This window comes from Musca vetustissima, unplaced genomic scaffold, assembly GCF_032173495.1.
Source record: "Musca vetustissima isolate MV318-11 ecotype Yass unplaced genomic scaffold, APGP_CSIRO_Mvet_v1 utg29865, whole genome shotgun sequence".
Lineage (NCBI taxonomy): Eukaryota > Metazoa > Arthropoda > Insecta > Diptera > Muscidae > Musca > Musca vetustissima.
The window spans coordinates 182,036-205,460 of NW_026879333.1; the positions used below are offsets into that span (position 1 = coordinate 182,036).

The window sequence follows — 23,425 nt, forward strand, 5'->3', positions numbered from 1 at the left end:
TCTACTTTTTTACATAAAACAAAATTCCTGATAAACCGAGTGATCCAATTAGAAATATTTTTTTGTTCACAGCAAAAAATTTTCTCTGTGGCACAGCAGGGCCACGTCACTTAATTTGACAGATCACAGAAAAACGATAGCTCTTGAGAGTAAATGCAAATCACTGTGAAGTGATAGCAGATGGGGTGTTGTACATATTTTGCAATAAAAGAAAATGAAAGATATATGTCAAGGATTGATAAAGTACAATATTAATTAATTTATTTTTTATAATACTGTTCAATATATTAGGTCTGGGAAAAAGAAATCCGGCCTACCTGTGCGAGGTGCATCTTTAACACAAAAATTCTGGAACAGAATCTACGGAACCATAAACACCATTTATAATTTTAGTCGCTGTTGCCTTTGTCAAAGCAAAACTGTAAAATATACCGTATTTTCTCTTGGTTCACTTCTTAAATAATATGAAATAAATTAAATTAAATGCACCAAGCAAAAGAGAGCAAAATATTTTTTCTACGAAATGTCACCCTTCCAACGAACATAAATCTGAAATTGTTTGATCGATACTTTACGAGAAATCTATCAGTACAGCCATCTGCCGAAAAATAATGTATTTCTTTTTCCCCAGCCTAATATATATATATAGAGTCGAGTACGGCCCAGTAGGGACCAAGCTAATTAGTTCGTTGTAGAAGAAGTTCCTTATATCCGAGGTAATTGAAAGCATAACCGAATTAAAATATATGAAAACTGAATGTTGGGACCTAATAAATAGTTCGTTATAAAAAGAGTTCATTATATCCGTAGTTCGCTATAAGAGTAAACGTTTGTATGAAAAATATGTCTAAAAACTTCGAAACTTCGGAACCGGTGTTCGTTATAAGCGTATTCGACTGTATACCTTAATTTTTGGTCTGTTCCCGTACTGAAAGAATCTACTAGTTTTTACTATTTTTGTCGATATCATAAAGGAAAATTCGTTATCGTAGAAAAAAATAGTAGATTCTTGCAGTACGGGAACAGACCATTTATTTTTATTTCTGACTTGAAGTTAAGTACACACTTTTGACCCTGGTAGAATTATTCAAAGTATAGCAACTTATAAATTACAATTGTTCATATTGTGTTATGTCGTATACAAAATGTGATGATTTAATAAATATAAATAACATATTCGAAAATTAATTTACTTAAAGACGAATTTTACAGCATTGATAAGAAGAAATTTGTGATTTTTGAATGAACCTATATCTATATAATATTCCCAACTCAATTTTGGAAAGAGAACCTGATGACATTCCAATAATTTTTCGAGATTTTGTTAAAATTTTAGAAATACGTCAAATGGACAGAACAAATTTTTTTTCGATTTTAGATTTTACATTATACTCCACAAGGTAGAGATGTAATTTCTCTTTGTTGATAAAACATACCCTACCTTGTATAATTGTACCATGCTATGTACCATTATAGCTATTTAATAAACTGGATCCATATATTGGCCTCTTCAAAGAAATGTGTTATCGGGAATTTAATATTTTTTCTTTCATTCATGTGTTGAAAATGTCAAATAAATACAACCACTTGTTATGTATTATTTTTATATTTTTATACCTGGTATTATTGTACCCATGGCACAATAAATAGGTAGTCCATTTAGCACAGTTGATGACATCATTAACTGTCAATGTGCATAATTTCTATTTGAATTTGATGTGCAATGTTGCCAAACATGTGAAATATTATATGGACAAATTTGACAGATGGTCGAGATAAAAACAAATAAAAACAAAAAAAAATTGTACCAGGCTATGAAGCTAATTATGAGAAAAATTACCACTGATGGTGTGTACCTGGCTTTATTTAAGCTTGTTTCCATACACTGTGCAACATCGAACAGTGATTGATTATCAACAAAAACGATTCTCGTAATATATCGATATTTACCACTCATCAAACAAACAAAAAAAACATGTTATCGTTCGGCTCTGTCAAAATACGATTGTTTTCCAATTCGATAGTTTATCGATATTTTTCTAAGATGGCGACGAAAAAAACGCGTCTTGTGTGTGAATGTAATCATAACAAATTGTGATTTTTATTAATAAATGTGTTTAAAAGCGCCTAAGAATTGTTTAAAAACATTAACAAATACAAAGTGCATGAAATACATATGAAATTGTGTATGAAAAACAAATAAAAATGGCAACAAATATGTATCGTGTCGGAGGTGAGAATGATGAATGTGAAGAGAAAAAAATTTTCCATTTTTTTCGCTTTATCTTTTGCATTGGTTTTCGTTGTGTCGGTCGGTTTGCGTATTGTTGCTACTTCTGCTGCTACTGCTGATGCCAGCCAACAAGCCAGCCTGCTCTGTGTGTTCTGTTGAATTGCTGGCAATCAATGGTGTTTAATGATGATGATGATGCTCGCTATGTTCTGCTGGCGCGCTCAAAGTGGCTTTCTCTGATCGCTCAACAAAAAAATGGGGGAAATGTGGACTCCAATTGACGACGCTCAATCAAAATGTAACACACATAAACGTGTTCATATTTAAGCAAGCTTATCCACACCATACACAAAACCTACATCCCCCACCACTTTTTCCGGTCGATTAAGCCAAGTGCCAAGTAGTAGAATATATATTAAACAAAATGATAAAAGAAACAAAAAAAGAAAATTATAAACAAACTATGAAGTGTCACACAGCAATAATTAGCAAGCCCTACAAAAGATAGAACAAAAAACATAAGGTGTTTATGTGTGTGATTTATGCCGGAATTTATGGGGCAGTTATGAAAAAAATGTATTTATCATGACAATTTATTTGGTGACTTTTTAGTTTTGTGCTATGGAGATTGGGATACGTTACTGACATTTTTTGCCTATTTCCGCGTACCACTGTGTATTTAGTATTGCAGCTCTTTGCAACCCCCAACCCCCCAACAAAAATGTAATGTAACATAATGGTGTCTAGTGGGTTCATCTCGCTGATTTTCAATGACTGATGCTGCAATGCATTTTTGGGTTTTCAATTCCAGTGCCTATTACCTATGTGTGACTGTGTGTGTGTCTCTCGGTGTATACATATGTATATGCTAAAAAAGCAATACTACGTACCAAATATCAGATACAAGCGAAGCAAGACAAGACGAATTTTGGCCATAGTGTGTGGAGTATTGACTTGCCTTGTATAGTTGATTGTGTGTGTACCAGCCAGCCATACGGTGTGTGTGCTATGATGTGCTAATATTTGAACCATTTTTTAGTTAACATTTTGTGGCTTAAAAATGTGACCATTCAATTTGTAACTATTATCGCTAAAATGATAATTTTTTTATTATTCAAAAAATATACTTAAGAAATGTTGGCAATTCCTTAATACTGAAACTTAAATATGTAATGTTTGTTTTAAAAGTTCCTGTGAACATACACACAAAACAAATAGATTTCTGATAAGATAGTTTAGCCTACCACAGGTGGATAATGCCAAAATATTGTTGTTCAATTCCATGAATTGAGCACTTTGAAGCGGTTTTTATTAAAATATGATAGTTGGCGTCGTACGATGGAAGTGATAACAGTGTTGTCAAACTAAACGAAAACATAAGTCCATATGTTATCAGAACAAAAATATTGTGAAATAAATAGATTGTAAATATTTTGGACCCCCCAAATGACGATTTGAACTTTCGTCCAAAGGTTTCATTCAATGTTTGACGTCCAAATTGCAAACAAAGTTCGCACAATGTTATCTTGTATGACGAGATTTATTATAATTTTTAATGGAGGCTGATTCGATTAACAATATTAAGGCCATTCGGAACAGTCCATAGGAACAGTTTTTTTTCTACTTCTACTGTAAAGTCTAAAAAGGGAACATACATGTGTAGCTAATTATAGATCAATGAAAAAAACGAAACAGCTTTATTTTAGTTTAATAAAAACGATCGGTTTAGGTCACGTTTATGGCCATCCATCTTTACTATATGTAGCAATAGAGGGTCTGATCACAAGAACATACACTAACCAGAAAAAGTATTTGTACAGATTCAACTTAACATTTCAGAATCAGCCTTAAATGTTCAAAGTTTTTTTACAATGATTTGTTGAGGGTAGATTTTTCGTTTGGTGGGCAAATTCAATTAATAGTGAGTATTATATAGTAGCCCCAACACTACATTTAGCGCCGTGTGCTTGGTATCATTATCCTGTTGGAAGCAATAGTATTGTCCTAAGTTCAGTTGCTGTGCACTTTGCTTTAAATTATTCTTTAAAATATTTAAATAGCCTTACTGATCCATTATGCATCCTTTTAAAATTAATTTTCCACACCTTTAGCTGACATGCATGAGGTGTAGACATCATTTCCACTCGTTCCATAAACTAAGTTTTTCAAAAATGTTGAATTGTGGGGTCGGGGTCGTTATGTACTCCTTATCGAAGTCCATTATTTTCTTCCAATTTATGTCAGATATGCAATTCTTTCTATTTTTGCAGAAGGATTTCTTAAGATTCTCTAAATCAAGTTATAAACCAGCACAGAATGTTAATTTTAAAGCCAATAAATACAAAGATAACAACGGAACTTAGTAGACCAATATCTCTGAAAGCATAGTCTAACGCAGGTTTGTAATCAGAGATCTTTAAAAAAATTCAAAATGAAAACATTCGAACTTTCCTTGTTAGAGTAACTTCGGGTAATGTGGACTATGCATCTAATGTGGATCACCCCCATATCTTAGAAAATGCTTGAAATATCTCAAGGTGGTGATAAATGTTTTTCTAATTGGCGAAAACAAACATTAGTCTTGGTTTTGAATAAAGTTAAGCTCTGGTTGTAAAAGTGTGATTTGAACATTTTTAGCACAATAGTCGAACGATTTTGCAAAATAGTCGAACACTTGGTTTTTCTCGAATATAAAGGAGTTATGCGGTTTTCTTTAACAAAAATATACATTTAGCTGTAATTACAATTCATGATTTTTAATTTTTATTAATTTTCGAAGCCGATAATTATTTTTTAATAAAAATATTCGATGTCGGGTAATGTGGACCACTATAAAAAATGGGACCTCTTCATGAGGACGAGTTCAAAACATGGGCGCATTGAGGAGGTATTCTATCCTCTGAAAACTCAATATGCAAAATTACAGCTGCTTCCGTTGAAATGAAGCTAGGACCTTCAAAATATCGCAAATGGGGTGGTACCATTAAATGGGGGTATTCCAAAACATGAACCCATATATTTTTGCATTCAATTCACAACCTACATTTAACTTACTGATCCACATTACCCACACATACATTCGCAATTTTGAGTTTTTTTTTTAGTACAGTAGATATCGGATATAAGAAACTCAAAAAAGCCGGAGATTTCTTTCTTATATGCGTTTTTTTTTCTTATATGGAATTATAGGATATAAGAAAGTATAAGTTCGGTGTTTTTGATAATCTTTCTTATATGAGATGTGCTTATATCCGATATCTACTGTATAATGCAATAACATTTTTATAGACAAATATATATAATGTTTGACCTGCAAAAAAATTTTAGCAGATTTTATAAACATGAGAAAGCCATACTATTAAACACTTTTTTGACTAAAAAAATTTGCAGGAATCCACTGTAACTTGACAACGAGTAAACTTTAAGAATATATTGCTCATTTGCTGCAAGACCGGCATAAATCAAAAAATCGATTTTGCAGAAAATGCGTTTTAAGTTGTCAATTTGACAACAGCATACAACGTGAGGTATATTATAGAGAACATTCGTGCATTATTAACTCGAATATCACGTTTTTTGAGTTATGTCTTGCAGCAAATGAGCGATATATTCTGGTAAAATGGTAAAACTTTACAAATTTTTAACATCTGGAACACAACACATTGTCCGCAATTTAGAATTACGTGTTTTCAATAGAGCTACAGGCCGACTTTGGAGTGGTTTGAAGTACAGACATGGATGCAATTAGGCGTTTCAGCTTTAGTTGCATATTCTTTGACCACATTTAAAATATCATTAACTGGGAATAACATGTCTTTTAAGACTGTCATTGGAATGTACTTATTAAAAACTCACGCCAACAAAGCCACTTAGTTAATGTCCTGGAAGGTTTCGAAAGTCACAAACTCGTTCAGAGGATATATCTTTGGAATTACATTCCTAGCTGCAGTGTTATTTGATTTGTCGTCGCAATGGTGGAAGTTTCAAAATGAACACCGCGAGTACATGTTTTGAAACATTTTTTTAAAACAACCAAAACCTCTTCGTTGCGATCTTGTCACAAAAAAATAGCTTTAGTAATGTCTCTTCTGAGTCGTTGGAATGCTATATTGAATTCGTTGACTTGGATAAAAACTTTCGGCAAGCTTTGTGCTTTACCTTTAGCACGATATTATTTTCCGAGCTGCCGACATTTTCATAAACTCCTTCGAAAGGGAAGTTGAGCATATCTAGCTATAATGACATTCCATTTGGCTTCGCTTTGGATGTTTTGGCAGCCATCTTTTAACTGTACTAAATAGGATATAATAGTCTGGAAAATGTAAGCTACGCCAACTGATATTTTCTAACTATATCTACATTCATATTGTTTAAAATACCAATTTCATTGAAGATGTTATTAAGATAAAAGTCGTTAATATAAATATAGTGTAATTGATATTATCTAATCCGGGGTATTATAATATCTGCAACCAACATTTCAACCTGTCCATGCTATTGCTTCAAACTAGATTTTAGTTATTTGACTAATTACCAACATTAACTCAATGGACACAGTGATTACGAGCAACAACTAAAACTCGATAAAAACAGTCCTGCGAAAAAGAAGTACAACACAAATTAACAATACATTATTATTTCATATAAACTAAAAATTACTCTCTCACATTTCGACAATTTATCTATTCGACATCAGATAAATTATTAAATAAATATATTTATCTTAATTATGTTTGTAAACAGAAATATAATTTGATCATCTTTTTTTGTTATTGCTATTTCTTTCAACAATATTGTTTTTAAGTAGCAAAAAAATATATATATATATATGTGTATGTATGGCTATGTGTCGCTTTGTATGTTTCAGTCAGTGACTGGCTGTGAGAGTACTCTTTTTCATACCTTTTGTATTGTCTGTACTTGGTGGGGACCGACCGAATAACTGACTGACTGTGTAATATTTAGTGCAGACTACAAGCAGCAGTATGCTATGATGTATCAACAACCCGACCAACCAAACAATATCTTGAATATGGACAATGATTTTGTTAATTGTATGAATGGATGAATGTACCTACCTACGTACGTACGTCACACATAACTACTACCGCCCGGCGACCACATTTTGTTAGCTCCTCCAATGAACATATATATAGACATACCAACGAACTTTAAATACGCACATAAAGTGTTGGTATTTATTAAATGCAAAAGGACAAAATATTCATAGTCTAATAACAGCCACAACAACAACACCAACCACAAAAGCAGCAGCAACAACAATTGTTAGAAACTGGATTGATTTTTTTCTTCTAAAATGAATATGTCGCTTGTATTTTCTTTTTTACATTAATACAATTTCTGTTTGGTTTTTTTTTTCTATCTTCTTTTTCATTATTTTATTTTACAGACTATGTCTATGTGGAGACATCTCCGAATAGTCCATATCTTATACGCCGCATAGAGGAATTAAATAAAAATCAAAGCGGCAATGTTGAGGCAAAAGTTATGTGCTTCTATAGAAGACGTGATCTTCCAAATCCCCTGGTTCAATTAGCTGATAAACATCAACGTAAGTAAACAAAAATTTTTTTTAATTGAAATTACTTCAATATAACTATTAAGAGAATTTTATTAAAAAATAAGCCAATTCCAAGGACAATTTTGTATATTTTTCGGAAAATAGAAACGTATTCTTTCTTAAAATAATAGTATATTTATATTATGTATCCTCTACAGTACAGTTAAATATTTAATGAATTTCAATAACAATCTTTTAAGAGGACATTTAATATTTCAAAATTTGTACCTGTTTGAAATTGAATTTGACACCGAACTGTTTTCCTCATTTTATTTATTCTTTTGGAATACCAAATTTGTTGAAAACCAAATAACTATAAATATCGATTTTCACTTTGTCTTAACAAAAAACGAAAAAAAGAAGTAGCAGCAACAGAATGTACCAAAAAGGGACACCAACAGACCATAGTATCCCAATAATAGCAACAACAAAAACAAACATGCAGATAGATAGTCATACCATGAACGCGCGTACCCACGTACGTATGTATACACACAACCTAATGCTTTTTGAGGCTTCCTTTCCATAACTGTTTAAAATAACAATAAAAAACGAAACGAGACAAAACTTTGTTTGTTGGGGCATCTTCAATTCGCAACACAACAACAACAAGGGAGACAGAAGAAGAAAGGACAAAAAAACGTAACGTAACAAAACGCTAATGGGTTTTGTGCTTTGAATGTTGTTGTTTTTTTCTTCTTCTTACATTGTAAATGTGAACGTCGTCGTCGTTTTATCATATGTTTGATATACATATACATATATTTTTTCACAGTACACTAATACTTGCATTGTTGTATGGTGGCTCTTAGCTTTGGTCAAGTTGTGTTTTGTGGTGACATCAGGGATTTATTTACACCTCGATTTGTATTCTATGGCATGTTATGAATTAAAGTGTCATATTGTAAATCTTCTTTCGAGAAGATTATTTTTTTTATAACTTCAAAGCAAATACTACTATAGGAAGGTTTGTTTAAAAAAGGCCTCTAGTTTCGTTATAGGTAAATCAAACGCTTTGAAACTTCACTAAACATTTGGTTACAGACAACCGTAGGCTTCAGTAAATTCGCTGTTGAGTCAAATACTGTAAAATATATTAATAAGCTTTTTTGTCCTGACTTTCAAGCCTACCTTACTTTTCCCTAGCCCTAGATATTTAGAACAAAAGTTTCGACACTTTAATAATATCTAGCATATACCCTCTACTTTGTTAGCGAGTGTGTGAATGTATTTCAAAACCAATACAGACAATAATTACAATTTTAGTACCATTTATTACCTATTTTCTCTTATAGTACATTTTTTCAAAACTGCCTCCATATCTCAACCCTACACACCAATTCTGAAATCTAGCAACAGAAATCTAGCTCTTTACTAAATTTGTTATCATTTATAACCCTTTGTACTCTTGTAATATTTTTTCGAAAAAAATCCAAATTTCAAATATAGGCTCACCCAAATGCAAATTTTAATTTAAATTTCCATAATTACCTATTTTAACAATCATAAGTACGAATTTTCAAACAACCCAATCTTAATTTCAAATCTCCGAAATCCAGCTCTATGTGTTCACCTAAATCAAAATTTTATCAAATTTAGTACTCATTCGTACAAATTTCCATAACTACATACATCACTCGGTTCACTCTAAAAACAAATTGTACCAAATTTAGTGCCATTTAGTACATATTAATAGACATTTTCAAAACATACACCAATATTCCAGCTCTATCGGTTCACCTAAATCCAACAACTAGTACGAATTTCCAAAACATTCTACATAGTCTAACCCTACACTCCCACCGTAACCATATTTTCATTTTCTCTATCGATTTACACAAATTCACATTTGGTATTAGTAGGAATTTCCAAAATGCTCTACATATCCAAATTCTACACCCCAACAATCATCCTAACTCACAATTTCAGGATCCCAGCTCTATCAGTTCTCCCAAAATTCAAATTGTACCAAATTTAGTACCCATAAGTATGCATTTCCAAAACTACATCCTTACCCCAATGCTGCATTCCAACAGTAGTGTAACATTTCCAAATTTCAGGATTACAGCTCTATCGAATCACAAAAAACCACATTTGATACTATTTTGTACACATTAGTAACATTTTTCGAAACATCTACATATCCCTATACCTTACCCAAACTTTGACCCAAACTCCAAATTTCAGAATTCCAGCTATATTTGTTTACCCAAAATTTAAATTTTACCAAATTTGGTACACGTTAGTACAAATTTCCAAAACTTTCTTCATCGGTTTACCCAAAATTAAAATTGTACCAAATTTAGTTCTCATTAGTAAGAATATCTAAAACTTCCTAACTAGCTCAATTCTGTGTACCATATAGTACGAAATTTCAAAATGTACTATACACACCAATACTAAATCACATCATAGTTGGGGTGAAGGATTTGTGTGTAGTAACAATAAATTCAGGATTCCAGCTCTTATCGGTTCACCCAAATCCGAAATTGTACCTATTATAGTACGATTTAACACTTTTCGTACCCATAAATAAACAATTCCAAAACTACGTACATATCCCATACCATTTGGCACACAATTCTAATTTATATCTCCTTAGTACCCACCTGGCAGACAATGTATAAAACAATTTTATAATATCCCCATAGATTTTCCGTATTTAGAACGTCCACATCATGGTAGGGAGAATAAATAGTTCGACCTGTGGGAACTTTACGACTTTTTAATAGTTAATTTTATCTATTTTTAATAACTGTAATGGAAACATTACTTTCTAATCCAAAACACAGCAATGATAACATCTCCAAAAAATATGTTTATTTTAAATATGCCATATAACAACATTTAATATCTCCACCAAATAATGAGTCCTACTAATGAGTACAGAGCAACAATTCAAAATCCATCCTCCTTATGCCAAATATTGCAAATAACTTTTACGGCACGTTAATATAAAAAATAAAACAGGAAATAAGACTTGCTGGACAGATCAACCGACCGACCCGACCAACTGTCTGTTGGAATGCTGGTTGGTTGGTTGGTTGCATGGCTGGGCTGGTGGTAACAAGGTATAATGGTTGTGTCATGTGCAGTGTTGTGTTGTAGACACAGACATGTGTTGGCTGTTGCATTTTTCTTTTGTGTATGCATGTGTGTGTGTGCTTGGAGAAAATGAACCAACATCCTCAACAGATGAGAAATGAATGAGATGTGTACGTACACAGGAATAAAGAACATCTACAAACACGCACACACATACATTCGCATTCTATACACTTGTGTATTATTGGCCCAGTCATAAGGATGACGGTGATATAACTTTGCTGAGTGCAACGAATATAGTCCTGTTGTTATCGTCGTTGGTAGCAACATCATAATCATCTTCATACATCTCATCCCATCGTTAGCAAAACAAGAATATGTACTAACAAAAATTCAAAATAGGTTTTAACTAACAAAGTGTAGACATAAACACCCACTCTCGTTTACTATAATACACACATTTACGGCGTCGTATATATATCCCACAAATATTTCACTATTGATGTGCAGTACAAAACTGAATTATATATCCAATTTCAATAATTAAAAATGTTCAGTAAATCATGTCATGCCATTTGTAGATGCAATATCTATTGTTAACTAAATATGCATATGTATGTGGGCCAAGTGATTTGAATTGGAATTATCCTTCCAAGCAATCGAAGCACCTTTATTTCTACTATAATTTGTCGAGTAAACCCTTTTTACTTCCCAAGCAAGAATGCCAGCAGATATTACGATATTACTCCCGTCGCCAGTACCAAAAACAATGGAGAGGTTACTCCTCAACATGAACCACACCATATAACCACATACATGAGTATAGAACTGAGATAGAACAGGTGGTGCAAGCAAACATTTACGGTGGCCCTTGACATATGTATGGCCTTCGATACATTAAACCGATAAATTAGTTATAGTCCTTCGATGTAATAAACCATGCCAAGTTCTTCGAGGTCATATTGAAAACCAAACTCGTCATCAGAACTTCAGAAGAATGAAGGTTGAAATTTTACCAACGAGTAAAACACCAAACCCAAACTTTTGGTACAAGCACATGAAGATGGAAACCTGGTTACAGATACAGATATCGTGTTGAGGATTTGGCAGGAACACTTTGCAATGCTTCAGGTATCAAATAGTGGCGGTGAAGAAGATACCCCAGATCCAATAAGAGATGACCACATAGCGAAGATGAAGTCAGAGTAGCAATTAATCGGCTGAAGAACAATAAGCAAGTGCAGATGCTGGTCAAGAGCATGCACCAGCTGATTAGTACAATTTGGCTAGAGGCTCAAAAGGCATTTAAAAGCGAACTAGCTAATAGTTCACGCGGAGGGGGAAGTCCACGAATTAGATGGAAAGGTCAAGTGGAAGACAACACAGCCAAACATGGTCTTTCAAATTGGAAGTACTGCGCACAAGACCGACGCACTTGGAAATCTTTTTGTATGCTCGGCTTATGGAACAAATTTTCTGTCACAAGCCAGCTAAGTAGGTATTCAACTGTACAGCTAAGCCAATTCACCTATCACCGAATTTCGTGGATCTACACAGGTTACAGAGGATACAGAACATGACAATGGAAATCGAATCTCTAACACCGTAATCTCTTAAGTGACCTACCTTAAAAATCAAGGAAGTTTTAAATATTATTTTTGTTGCAGCAGGCCAACCTATTCCTTTTACACAATGGACTGAAGTAACAAACGTTGGCCAAGTAATGCTCGGGTCGTTTCGCATTGTAGGCCCTCTGTCGTAGAAAGGTTTGAATATTATTGGTATTTTCGCTATGCTTAACCTGAGGTCGCGTGCGTAAGCATTTTTTGTCTCAGGAAATTTATTCCTTTGGAATGCTTGTGGCAAATAATAATTTTATGGCTTGGGGGAAGCATCAGGTTGTGTTCTGGACCTACCCTTTGGATGTCTTAGCAGTTATAATCTTTTGAAAGGTCGTCCTGGCCCATGATTCCACATATTTTGTGTCATGTATTCGAGCTCAAAGGCTTTGGTGGACATAGACGTTAGGTAGACATTCTGCAATTCCTTTCATAGCTAGGCAATGTACTAGCCTTCGAATGTTGTACACAAAATATTCCCTGTAAACAATACATTTTCTGTTCTAAAATCTCATGCGGAACATTTTTATGACTTTCTTAAATCCAAACTATTCAAATATCCCATTTAAAAAATCACTATTTTTGTTAATTTATTTATAATCACATAACTTTGTCAAAAAAAGGATGTACACACACATAAACATCATTGAATAAAAATTTGCTTTTCTGCGTTTCATTTTTTTTCTTGTTAAGAACCATCATATTTTCCATTTCCATTAATTTTTTTTTTTAAGTTTCGCATGGCTGATGCCAACATGCTTTGTATTAGTGCGAATTCGTCCAATCCATGCACAAACCACCCACCCTTTCACCCCATAACACCAGCAGCAGACTTGATGATGCTACAGCTAGTTGCCTTGACTGTCGTTTACGTGCTTTTGCTTCAAATATTGAATGTGTTTGGTTGGCTGGATGGATGGTCTGTTGGGATCCTTGTGTTGTGTGGTGTTGGTCGTATATTACGTTATACAAACTTCGACCAAACAACACAACCCTCCTTCACCACCACCATTACACCTATTTACAAACAAGACCAAGAACAACAACAACACCAAAAACAAAAGCATAATATTCATGGCGGTGTGTTACCGATTTTGGATTTTTATCATCATTTCAATGTGGGGGCCAGCAGTAATTCTGTATATTTCCATTTGCCGTCGTTTGCTTCATTGTATTCCTACTACATCTTATCCTTTCTCGTTGTTGTATCTTCGGATAAAAACTCAAAGAAAAAAACATACAAATTCAATGAAATTATGCACTTTTTGTTCTTTTCTCTCTTTTCTTTTTTGCAGCTATGTTTTGCATATTTTACTTTTGTGACTTTATCAAAAATCCTCATGCATTGTAGGATATAAAGATATTAGACTATAAGGAGGATACGTTGCATAAAATAAAATTATACCAATCAAAATTCTATTTACGATGGAATTGTAAATGTTTACAGTGATCACAAAATTGTAATAACACGATTAGAAGATACATAAAGATTTGTGTAATTAATTGTAATTCATAATTTTTAAAGATGCAGGTTGTTTCGGGTAGGAAGTTTTGAACATTATTGGTATTTTTTCTATGCTTAAACATCATTCGACAGTACCGTATGAATGCTATGTTTCGGAGACCATCTCTTATCCATAGAGGCCGAAGGCAAACATGAGAAGTTGTAGCACAACTATAATCGGGAAGTTCAACGAATTGATGAAACAATACGTAACAGAGGAATTAAATAAAAATAAATAAATATGTCCAGCATATTGACTAGTAGTCCTATTCCATGTCGATTAGATGGTAAAAGCTTTTGTGGAGGTTGTGATTGTAAAGTTCCCAAAATAAGGAAATTATACCAGTCGAAGATTGTGTTTTTATTAGGTTGGGGAAAAATAAATCCATTATGAAAATTTCGATAAAATCAGAGAAATGATCGAAGTTGACCGGCATGTTAGCAGTCATAACATCGCCCAGGAGCTAAAAGTCGACTATTTTACACAAAGCTAGATTCAAAAAGAAGCTCGATGTTCGGGTGCCATACCAATTAACAGAAAAAAAATAGGATGGATCGAATTTCCATCTGCGAAGCCTTAGGCCAAACGGAATGCGATAGACCCATTTCTTAAACGAATGGTAACTGGAGATGAGAAATATGGATCACATACGATAACCCTGTGCGATAACCCCTGATCGTTGTCAAAGAGCGGTGAAGCACGTCAAACGTGGTCAAACCAGGACTAACGGTCACGAAGGTTCTGCTATGCATTTGGTGGGACTGGAAGGTGATTATTTATTATGTGTTGCTTCCATATGACCAAACGCTAAATTCTGATCTCTACTGTCAAAAACTGGACAGTTTGAAGATAGCAATTGACCAGAAACGGCCAGAATTAGCCATCAGGAGAGGTGTCGAGGAAGCGAGGCCACACACACCTACAGTCACTCGCCCGAAACTTCGGGAGCTTGGTTGGGAAGTTTCAATGCATCCGCCATACAGTCCGGACTTGGCACCTAGCGATTATCATATTTTTCTTGCATTGCAAACTTTCTTTAATGATAAAAAATTGGTGTCTAGAGAGGATTGTGAAAATCGACTACTAGAGTTTTTTTTTTGCAAATATAGAGCAGGACATTATGACAACAAATCATACAACAAAACGGTGCATATTTGGCTCAAATCGGACATTCCGAAGAATGTTAAAAAGTTCTATAGTTCATATAAAAACAATGGATTTCTTTCCCCCAACCTAATATTTCGTTTGTTTTAGGGAGTTTTAGTGAGACCTCTCCATAACATCTTTAGCACTGTAAGGACTTGGCAATTAAACTTTGAGATTTATTTCAGTGAAGAATGTTAGAATTGAAGGTCGATTTGTATTACTACAAACTATCCCATCCTCATTTTCACATAGAAGCAAAAGGGAACTCCACTATCATCCCATAAAGAGGTTAGAAATTTACGACGTAAATTCGGCAGCCGTATCTAGGCTCAATTTGCATTGTCAGTTGTACACAAAACACTTTGTGATATCATGCTTAAGTCATTTCGAAAAAAGTAACTTGTCAGAAAATTAGTTTACTGTGATGTTTCTCTGCCCTAATCAGTGTAAAATTCTATGTTAATAAACCCAACTTCAGAGGGCAATTTATCGGCTATGTCTTAGGCTTACCCTTCACCGACATTTGTTATTCGGATGTTTTGCCACATTGCAGCAAAATTGTGGTAATTCTTTTCGGACTGGACCACCATCGTCTCCGTTAATAGACTATCCGACTTAATATGATTTCAGCGAGTTTTTCAATCAGTGCTTCGTCGTACATGGCCTGAAGATCCAAGAGTGTGGGCACTAATCTTGAAGTTTAGAAGCTAGTATGAGTGCATAAAAGGAAAAAGTGGTTAGACCACCCGAAGTAATGCAATATTGTGTCTGAAACAATTCAATTGTGTAGAACGGCTAACGGGACCCCCCATTCTCGGTGTCAACAATTATTTGGTTTAATTCGAATCTAATCTAATTCTAGAATGTCCCTCCAAAAATTCAATTGAAAATATCAAGAACTTTTGAAGATATAGCCGAGTTATTGTGTCAGCATCAAGTGACGGCAAGAGTGATTCTCAAACTTTAAACGCATTTTTCTCGAAGTGGTGTTTTACGAATGGCGGGCATGATAACTCAAAAACTAATAATCCTATCGATTCCAAATTTTGACACGTTTCTCTGGGAATGTATAGCTCTCGTATGAACTAGGATAAATCCAATCGGTGAAGAACTTCCTTATTTTTTAATTTAGTTTGTGGTCAAAAATAGGCGAAGTTCCAAAAAAAATTTTCAAAGGTCCGCCATTTTGATAATTTTTGAGCAAAGCCATTGAAAAATAACGACTTTTCTTTAATCACCAAAAAGAACAACAAACAATTTTGCAAATTATTTTTCTTCTTTTTTTAATCTTCAATTATATATGTGTAAAGTTACAAACCATAAATCGAGAATGGGGGAGGTCCCCTTTATTCATTCTCAAATTCGCGTGAGAATGATAGTACGTCTAACAATGTCGATGTCCGGGAATAACTGGTACAGATGATCATGGTTCACCGTCAACGCAGATCGGCCCATATATCTTTCGGAGAATTTTTCTCTCAAACACTCCAAGAGCTGCCTCATCTGCTTCAGCGTCTCGTAGAGTGTGAGTTTGGTCTGGCGGGAGGTCGTCTTGCATTTTAGTTGCTTACTCAGACCATAGTAGCATCTGTTGGCCAAAACTATCCTCCGAATTTCAAAACTGATTACATTAGTTTTATTTATGGCTGTACCAAGGTATATAAAATCGTTGACTACCACGAAGTTGTAGTTCTCAAGTTCCACAGTTGGTACGAGCCTACTGGACCTCTTGCGCGTTGATACCATCAGCTTCTGACCTCATCTGGGCTAGGTGGTATACACTGGGGTATCCTCTTGATCCGCTACTATTTGATACCAGAAGTTTTTCAAAATGCTCCTTCCAGATCCTCAGCACGCTGTCTGTATCTGTCACAAAGTTTCTTTCTTCACCTCTACAGGAGGATGTGCCTGCACCAAAGCCTTCGGTTTGGTTTTTTACTCGTTGGTAACACTTTCGGACTTCATTCTGACTCCTGTACATCTCAATTTGCTCACGCTCATGTTTTTCTTGTTCTTTCTTCTTTTTTCTGAAAATATGTTTCTCCTCTCTCTCCTTTTCTCCCAATAATTCTCCATCACATTACGTGTTGCTACCTTGCAGATTACCATATACGCTGCGTTTTTCACGTCAGTAGGATTACGACACTCCTGATCGTTCCATGGATTTCTTGTTGGTGGTTTTTGGTACCCAAGTGTTGCTTTTGCCGCAGTTTGTAGGGAGTGGGCAATTATTTACCATTGTGCTTCTAGACTATTATCGGGACAAGAAGTGCTCTCGTCAAGCAGGTTGTATTTTGAATACAGTACCGTTAAATTTCGAAAATTGTAAACGTGTGTTTTATTGGCCTCAAATATTTTAAAATATGATGGCAATATTTTTTTTAACACCAGTGTATATCGGTCTTCATAAATATATTCCTCGAATTTAACACCTTTTTTCCCTTGTTTTATTTATCAGAAAAATTGCTGCCCTAGGCCGAAGAGATAGTCAATGAACCATAACATCGTTTAATTCTACCAGTGTATTTTGAACGTTACAGATTATTTTTCATAATCTTGCTCATTCAATAAATCAAGCAAGCCTAACCTCCTATATATCATCGACAGTATCAAGTTGCGTTTTTTTCGTTTCCATTTGTTTCCTTCTTAGGAATATCATTTGACTATATATTTTTCATAGTGTATGATTTACATAAGATAGTGGAGTAAAACCTTGTTCAGGTTCCTCTCAAGATAGGCCTAAATGTTTTGCTGTTTAGATGATTGTAATATAAACTTTCAGAAAGATCATAGTGACGATATATTTTTCATATTCTTTTATTATGTTAAAAAATAAGATTTTAAAATCTGCAAAGTATAACCTTTTATAAATTTTACAACAAAATGTATTTAAATTTCCTATATTAATAAAATTTAAAAAACATATTATATTCTGATAAAAATCATAATTGAAAATACATAATTATGAAATTTCTTCTAAATTGTGTAGTGGCAACTGCTGAAGACTCACCTCTGGCAACGAAGCTGAAGAAAACATGGCTTAGAACACCAGTAGGAGAAGAACAGGCTGCACAAGCTGTGCTAGATCCTTCGATAGGTATCAAACAAATACTTATTAATTATTCTATATTTTTAAATTATTATTTTCTAAATTGGTTTTTCTTTTCAATAGTAGTAGCTCTAATAGAAATTGGTCTATAATTAAAAAAATTTAAAAAAATGTTTTTTAGTTAAAATTGGTAGTTTTAAATTCATATTTTTTTAAACACATATATAAGTGTGTTTCTGTGTGTGTAGTATAGTAAATTCAGTATTTTAATATTTGTTATAAAAAATTGTTTAATATATATTTTAGTTAATTCAAAATTTTCAATTTTATCATTATTTTAGCTGCCCTTGATGAAGAACGTACAAGCCCGGTCAGTACAGCTGGTGATAAAGCTGGTGTCGGTGGCGGCAATAATGCATCTTCCGAAAGAAGTGAACCCCTAACGGCTAAACAACGCTATCAAATCAAACATCGTGAATTATTTCTATCACGACAAGTTGAGTCATTACCCGCCACACAAATACGAGGCAAATGTTCGGTGACATTGCTAAATGAAACGGAATCTCTGCAAAGTTATATAAATAAAGACGTGAGTCGTAAATTTCCAATGTTCAAAAACAAAGTTAGAGCTTCACCTTTTTTACATAGCAAGAAAAGGATCAATATATTTTCTTTAACACAAGCATATTTAGAATTTAATATTAACTTTGATTTTTAAACCAGACAATTTTTTTAAATTTATGTATTGCAGGATACGTTTTTCTATTGCTTAGTATTTGATCCAACACAAAAAACTCTATTGGCCGATAAGGGTGAAATACGTGTGGGTAGCCGTTATCAAAGTGAAATTCCTGCTAAACTAAAAGATACCCTAACGGATGAGCGCAAATTAGAAGATTTAGAGACATTGGTTTGGACACCGCATCACAGTCTAAATGATCGTAAAATCGATCAGTTTTTAGTTGTATCGCGTTCCATAGGCACATTTGCACGAGCTTTAGACTGTAGTAGTTCAGTTAAACAGCCCTCTTTACATATGTCAGCTGCAGCAGCAAGTCGTGACATAACATTGGTTAGTTGATTTTTTTATTTTTGATTTGTGTAACATTTCTCAATATTTATATTATGTGGTCGTCTTTATAGTTTCATGCTATGGACACTTTGCACAAACACAATTATTCCATAGAAGAGGCAATGTGTTCCTTAGTTCCTTCCACTGGTCCAGTTTTATGCCGAGACGAAATTGAAGATTGGAGTGCTTCGGAGGCCAATCTCTTTGAGGAGGCCCTAGATAAATATGGCAAAGATTTTAATGATATACGACAAGATTTCGTAAGTTATTATAATCTAAAAAAAATGAAAAACGAAATAGTATCCAATTTTGTTGTATAATTTTTATAGCTGCCCTGGAAAACCCTAAAACAAATTATAGAATATTATTACATGTGGAAAACCACGGATCGTTATGTGCAACAAAAACGTGTCAAGGCTGTTGAGGCGGAATTAAAACTTAAACAAGTTTATATACCGCAATATAATTCAAATAAAACTGGCACCAAGGGCAGTGGTGGTAACATTTATAATGGCACAACAAATGGTGGGGCCGATGTCTCAAATATGGGAAAGCCCTGTGAATCATGTACCGCCCTCAAGTCATCACAAGTAATAAAATGTCCATACGAATCTTGAAAAAATATCTTATATTTTAATGTTTTTTTGCTTTCAGTGGTATCCCTGGACAAGTGGCCATGTGCTGGGTCGTTTGTGTCAAAGCTGTTGGGACTATTGGAAAAAATATGGTGGTCTTAAGTGTAAAAATGATGGCACTGAAGATAAGAAGAAATTAGCCGATCAGGAGGATGACAAAGTCAGTGACTTATCTAATCGTCAACTGCACAAGTGAGTAATGGACATGTGAAGTTATATCATTTTTAGAACATAAATTTAATTCCACTCCGTTCGTGTCTGTTGTAGATGTTCAATTGTCAGTTGTGGCAAAGAATTTAAACTTAAGACCCATTTAGCACGACATTATGCCCAGGCGCATGGTATTGCAATTAGCTCGAGTTCGCCTCGGCCCATAATGAAGACACGCACGGCATTCTATTTACACACAAACCCAATGACGCGATTGGCGCGTATTATATGCCGGCACATAATAAAACCCAAAAGAGCGGCCAGGCAGACATCGTATGCCATCAACACGCAACTGGTGAAACAAGAATGTATGTATACAATATAAAATGTAATAATTATGCGGTGCAAAATAATTCTATTTGTTTTTTTTTTTTTTTTATTTTCAGTTAATAATCGCATGAGCGGTAAATCTGAGGCCGAAATCAAAAAAATCCTTCTGCTAAAGAAAAAAGAACGCGGCAGTGTAACAAAAATTGCCAATCGTTTGGGTTCACCCGGTTCGGGTCCACACGAATGGTTGATATTAACACCTAAAGATAAAATGCCAAAACCGGATATAGTCTTTTTTCCTAAACCGCCAAAAGCACCAGATGGCAGCCTCATGTATGATCGCATACCGAATAAAATTATAGATTTAGATAAGGATATAACCATAATACCAGCACCAGCGCCATCGGCATCGGCAATGCGTAAAAGAGCACACGAGGAAACCCAACTTAATGGTACAGAAGGTAAATTCAATTACATTTGCAGTATTTAGCAAAATAATTCTATTAAATATTATTATAAATTTTAGTTACAATTGTACCGGCTGGCCCACCTACCAAAAGACCTAACAAGGATCCAATGCCCTCACATTGTCCGAGCCCCGAACAATTTGCTGCTATGATGGCTGCTTCAGGGCAACCATTATCAAGGCATCATGTATGTTGCTTACAAATTCTTAATATACTTTCTAAAACAACAATTTTTTTAAATTTTTTAATATATATTTATTTTAATTTATAGCTAAATGGTAAACCCAAAATTGCTCAAATGGCTCGTACCGGAAATGGACGAAAGCAGGTTATTAGTTGGATGGATGCACCAGACGATGTTTACTTTAGAGCAACGGAAGCAAGCAAGTAAGTAAATATAAATAAATCATTATTTGTTTCTGGGTAATTGAAATATCATCATATCCAAATTACATTGGTTTGTCTTCTGGGGACTGGGCTTTGGATACGATCACTGTTGCAGACGAAGTTGAGATTGATATTAAAAAAAAACTATTTAATTAAAAAATTTCCTCTAGTCTCTTGTGTTTCAATATATGAAGAGTAGACACTTTACAAAATTTAAAAAAACATATAGACAAATTTCCTAATTTTATTATATACTTTAATAAATTATTTATGCACAGTCACTAATTAAAATGTTTTAATATCTTTCTCCTTTTTAGGAAAGCACGAAAAATTCTATCACCTACCGATCTTAGAAGAGCAGCTCGAAAGCCTTGGCGTAATATTCCTATTGCAAAGCCAATTGTAACGAGCAGACCCATTGAATCACAGGTTGTGATATTAGACTGACCGTCATCAGCGGCATCCTTAACATCAACCACATCAACATCATCATCAATGATTGAACAGCAGCAACAACAACAGCAACAGCATATAACACAATATCGCCCACAACTTCCAACTACCAAACAATTACCATCATCCCAACCATTTCGTTATACAATGGATGCTCTTTTGAATTAGGCGAAAAAGGTGATGAAGAACACACACACAGAGATACGGACGCCCAAACATTATAACAGAATTAGGTTTAGGACAGATAGACTGGGTACCAGCTGATGGAAGTTGAATGTGTTTGTTACTCGACGATGTCAATACCAATGAATTTTAGAAATTTTGTTTGGTTATTTACACAAAAAAAAGTAATGCAACTTCTTCTTGTACATATAAAACAATTTAATAATGATGGCAACTTAACACAAATTATAGTTGTTCGCTTAAAAGATGATGAGCTATACATACAAACAAACACACACGCATATATAAATATATTTTATAGAATATAGATTATAAAGAAAAAACAAAACAAAAAAACTTTTTATGAACAACGACAAGTTTAATTTCTACGCATGAATTATATTACTCATACCATACACACACACAGAGACACATAACACATATAAGCAGAAAGATATAAATCTACTTCTAATCCCTCTTCCATCTTTTCACGCAACATCTTTTTTTATAAAAAAAATAGAAACAAAATAAAAACAAATAAAAATAGTTCTAATGTCCATAATAATAATAAAAAAAGAATCAGTTCAGACAAAAACAAATCCATAAACATAAATCCCACAAATGTATATTTACCTAATTATTCAGGTAATAAAATATATACCAGGGGGTCTAAAATATTAAATTATATATTTTTTATTTCTAAAAGAAAATTTTTGTTTAATTACAAAGCGAAGACGAAAATGAAAAATTATAATTGTTGTTATATTATTTTGTAAACGTATTTTCTTTTATTTTACTTTAGGGTTTAGGATTTTACACATAAAAATAAAAATAATTTTCAATTTGATGATGATTTATTAGTAATGTACCAATCAATAAATAATGATATTGCCGCCTCTACGATACGATTTGTGTTCAGAAACCCATTTTTTACTTTCTGTCTTTATTCTTCTTACATTCTTAGTACATATATATTTATTTTCTAAAACAATAGTAAAATTGGAATAAGGACACAATAGATTTTGTAACACAATATTAGTGTTTTATTATTATAATTTTTTTATTTGTTTTATTTTTCAAAAATGTCAATTAACTAGACAACAACAAATGTGCACAGACAGACCAATCAATATGCAAAATGTATCCAACAACACAAAAACAAAACAGTCCAAATATATCCTATCTTTATATATATATACTTTTTATTTTCAACTTTAATATGTGTAAGTCGTCATAATTATTCCGTTTTTTAGATGTAATTCAAAGAACTTTTAAATGCAATTCTATTTAAATAGAAATTTGAGATAATTTCAAATTGAAAATAACATTTGAAAAAAAATCAATACAAAAATAATAAAACAAAAATTCTTCTTAAAAAATGTTTCATGTGTGTGTTTCTTTACCAATTCTATTTAAATAAAATTTTTTGGGAAAAACGTTTTGAGTATTTGAAAAATTAAAGGTTTTGAAAATTTATTTTGTCCAAATTCGCACACAGAAAGTTAACAAAAACAAAAATAAATAATTGACTGAGGTAAAACGGGTGAGTAATTATCTCCATTTCGGCACTTTCTCTCTCTGCCCTCTCCCT

General features: G+C 33.5%; 1 protein-coding gene across 2 annotated transcripts; it reads left to right on the forward strand.

Moving 5' to 3' along the window:
• Positions 1–2,040: 2,040 nt before the first annotated feature.
• On the forward strand, positions 2,041–21,771 carry LOC133324203 (metastasis-associated protein MTA3). 2 transcript variants are annotated; one of them, XM_061533048.1, is made up of 13 exons: positions 2,041–2,233; positions 7,644–7,805; positions 18,119–18,226; positions 18,520–18,767; positions 18,930–19,250; positions 19,322–19,510; positions 19,580–19,840; positions 19,905–20,077; positions 20,153–20,403; positions 20,482–20,826; positions 20,892–21,019; positions 21,104–21,219; positions 21,537–21,771. In XM_061533048.1, exons 1-13 carry the CDS (start codon positions 2,206–2,208, stop codon positions 21,664–21,666), a joined length of 2,460 nt encoding a protein of 819 aa, XP_061389032.1. In that variant the 5' UTR covers positions 2,041–2,205; the 3' UTR covers positions 21,667–21,771. The 2 variants fall into 2 exon arrangements, with proteins under 2 accessions (XP_061389032.1, XP_061389033.1); XM_061533049.1 differs by lacking the exon at positions 18,119–18,226.
• The last annotated feature ends 1,654 nt before the right edge of the window (positions 21,772–23,425 follow it).

Excerpts from the sequence above, each read along its gene's own strand:
- LOC133324203 (XM_061533048.1), top strand. The coding sequence starts at position 2,206 with ATGGCAACAAATATGTATCGTGTCGGAG. Across the intron at positions 20,078-20,152 it reads TCTAATCGTCAACTGCACAA|ATGTTCAATTGTCAGTTGTG; the intron begins GTGAGTAATGGA and ends TGTCTGTTGTAG. Across the intron at positions 21,020-21,103 it reads AACCATTATCAAGGCATCAT|CTAAATGGTAAACCCAAAAT; the intron begins GTATGTTGCTTA and ends TTTAATTTATAG.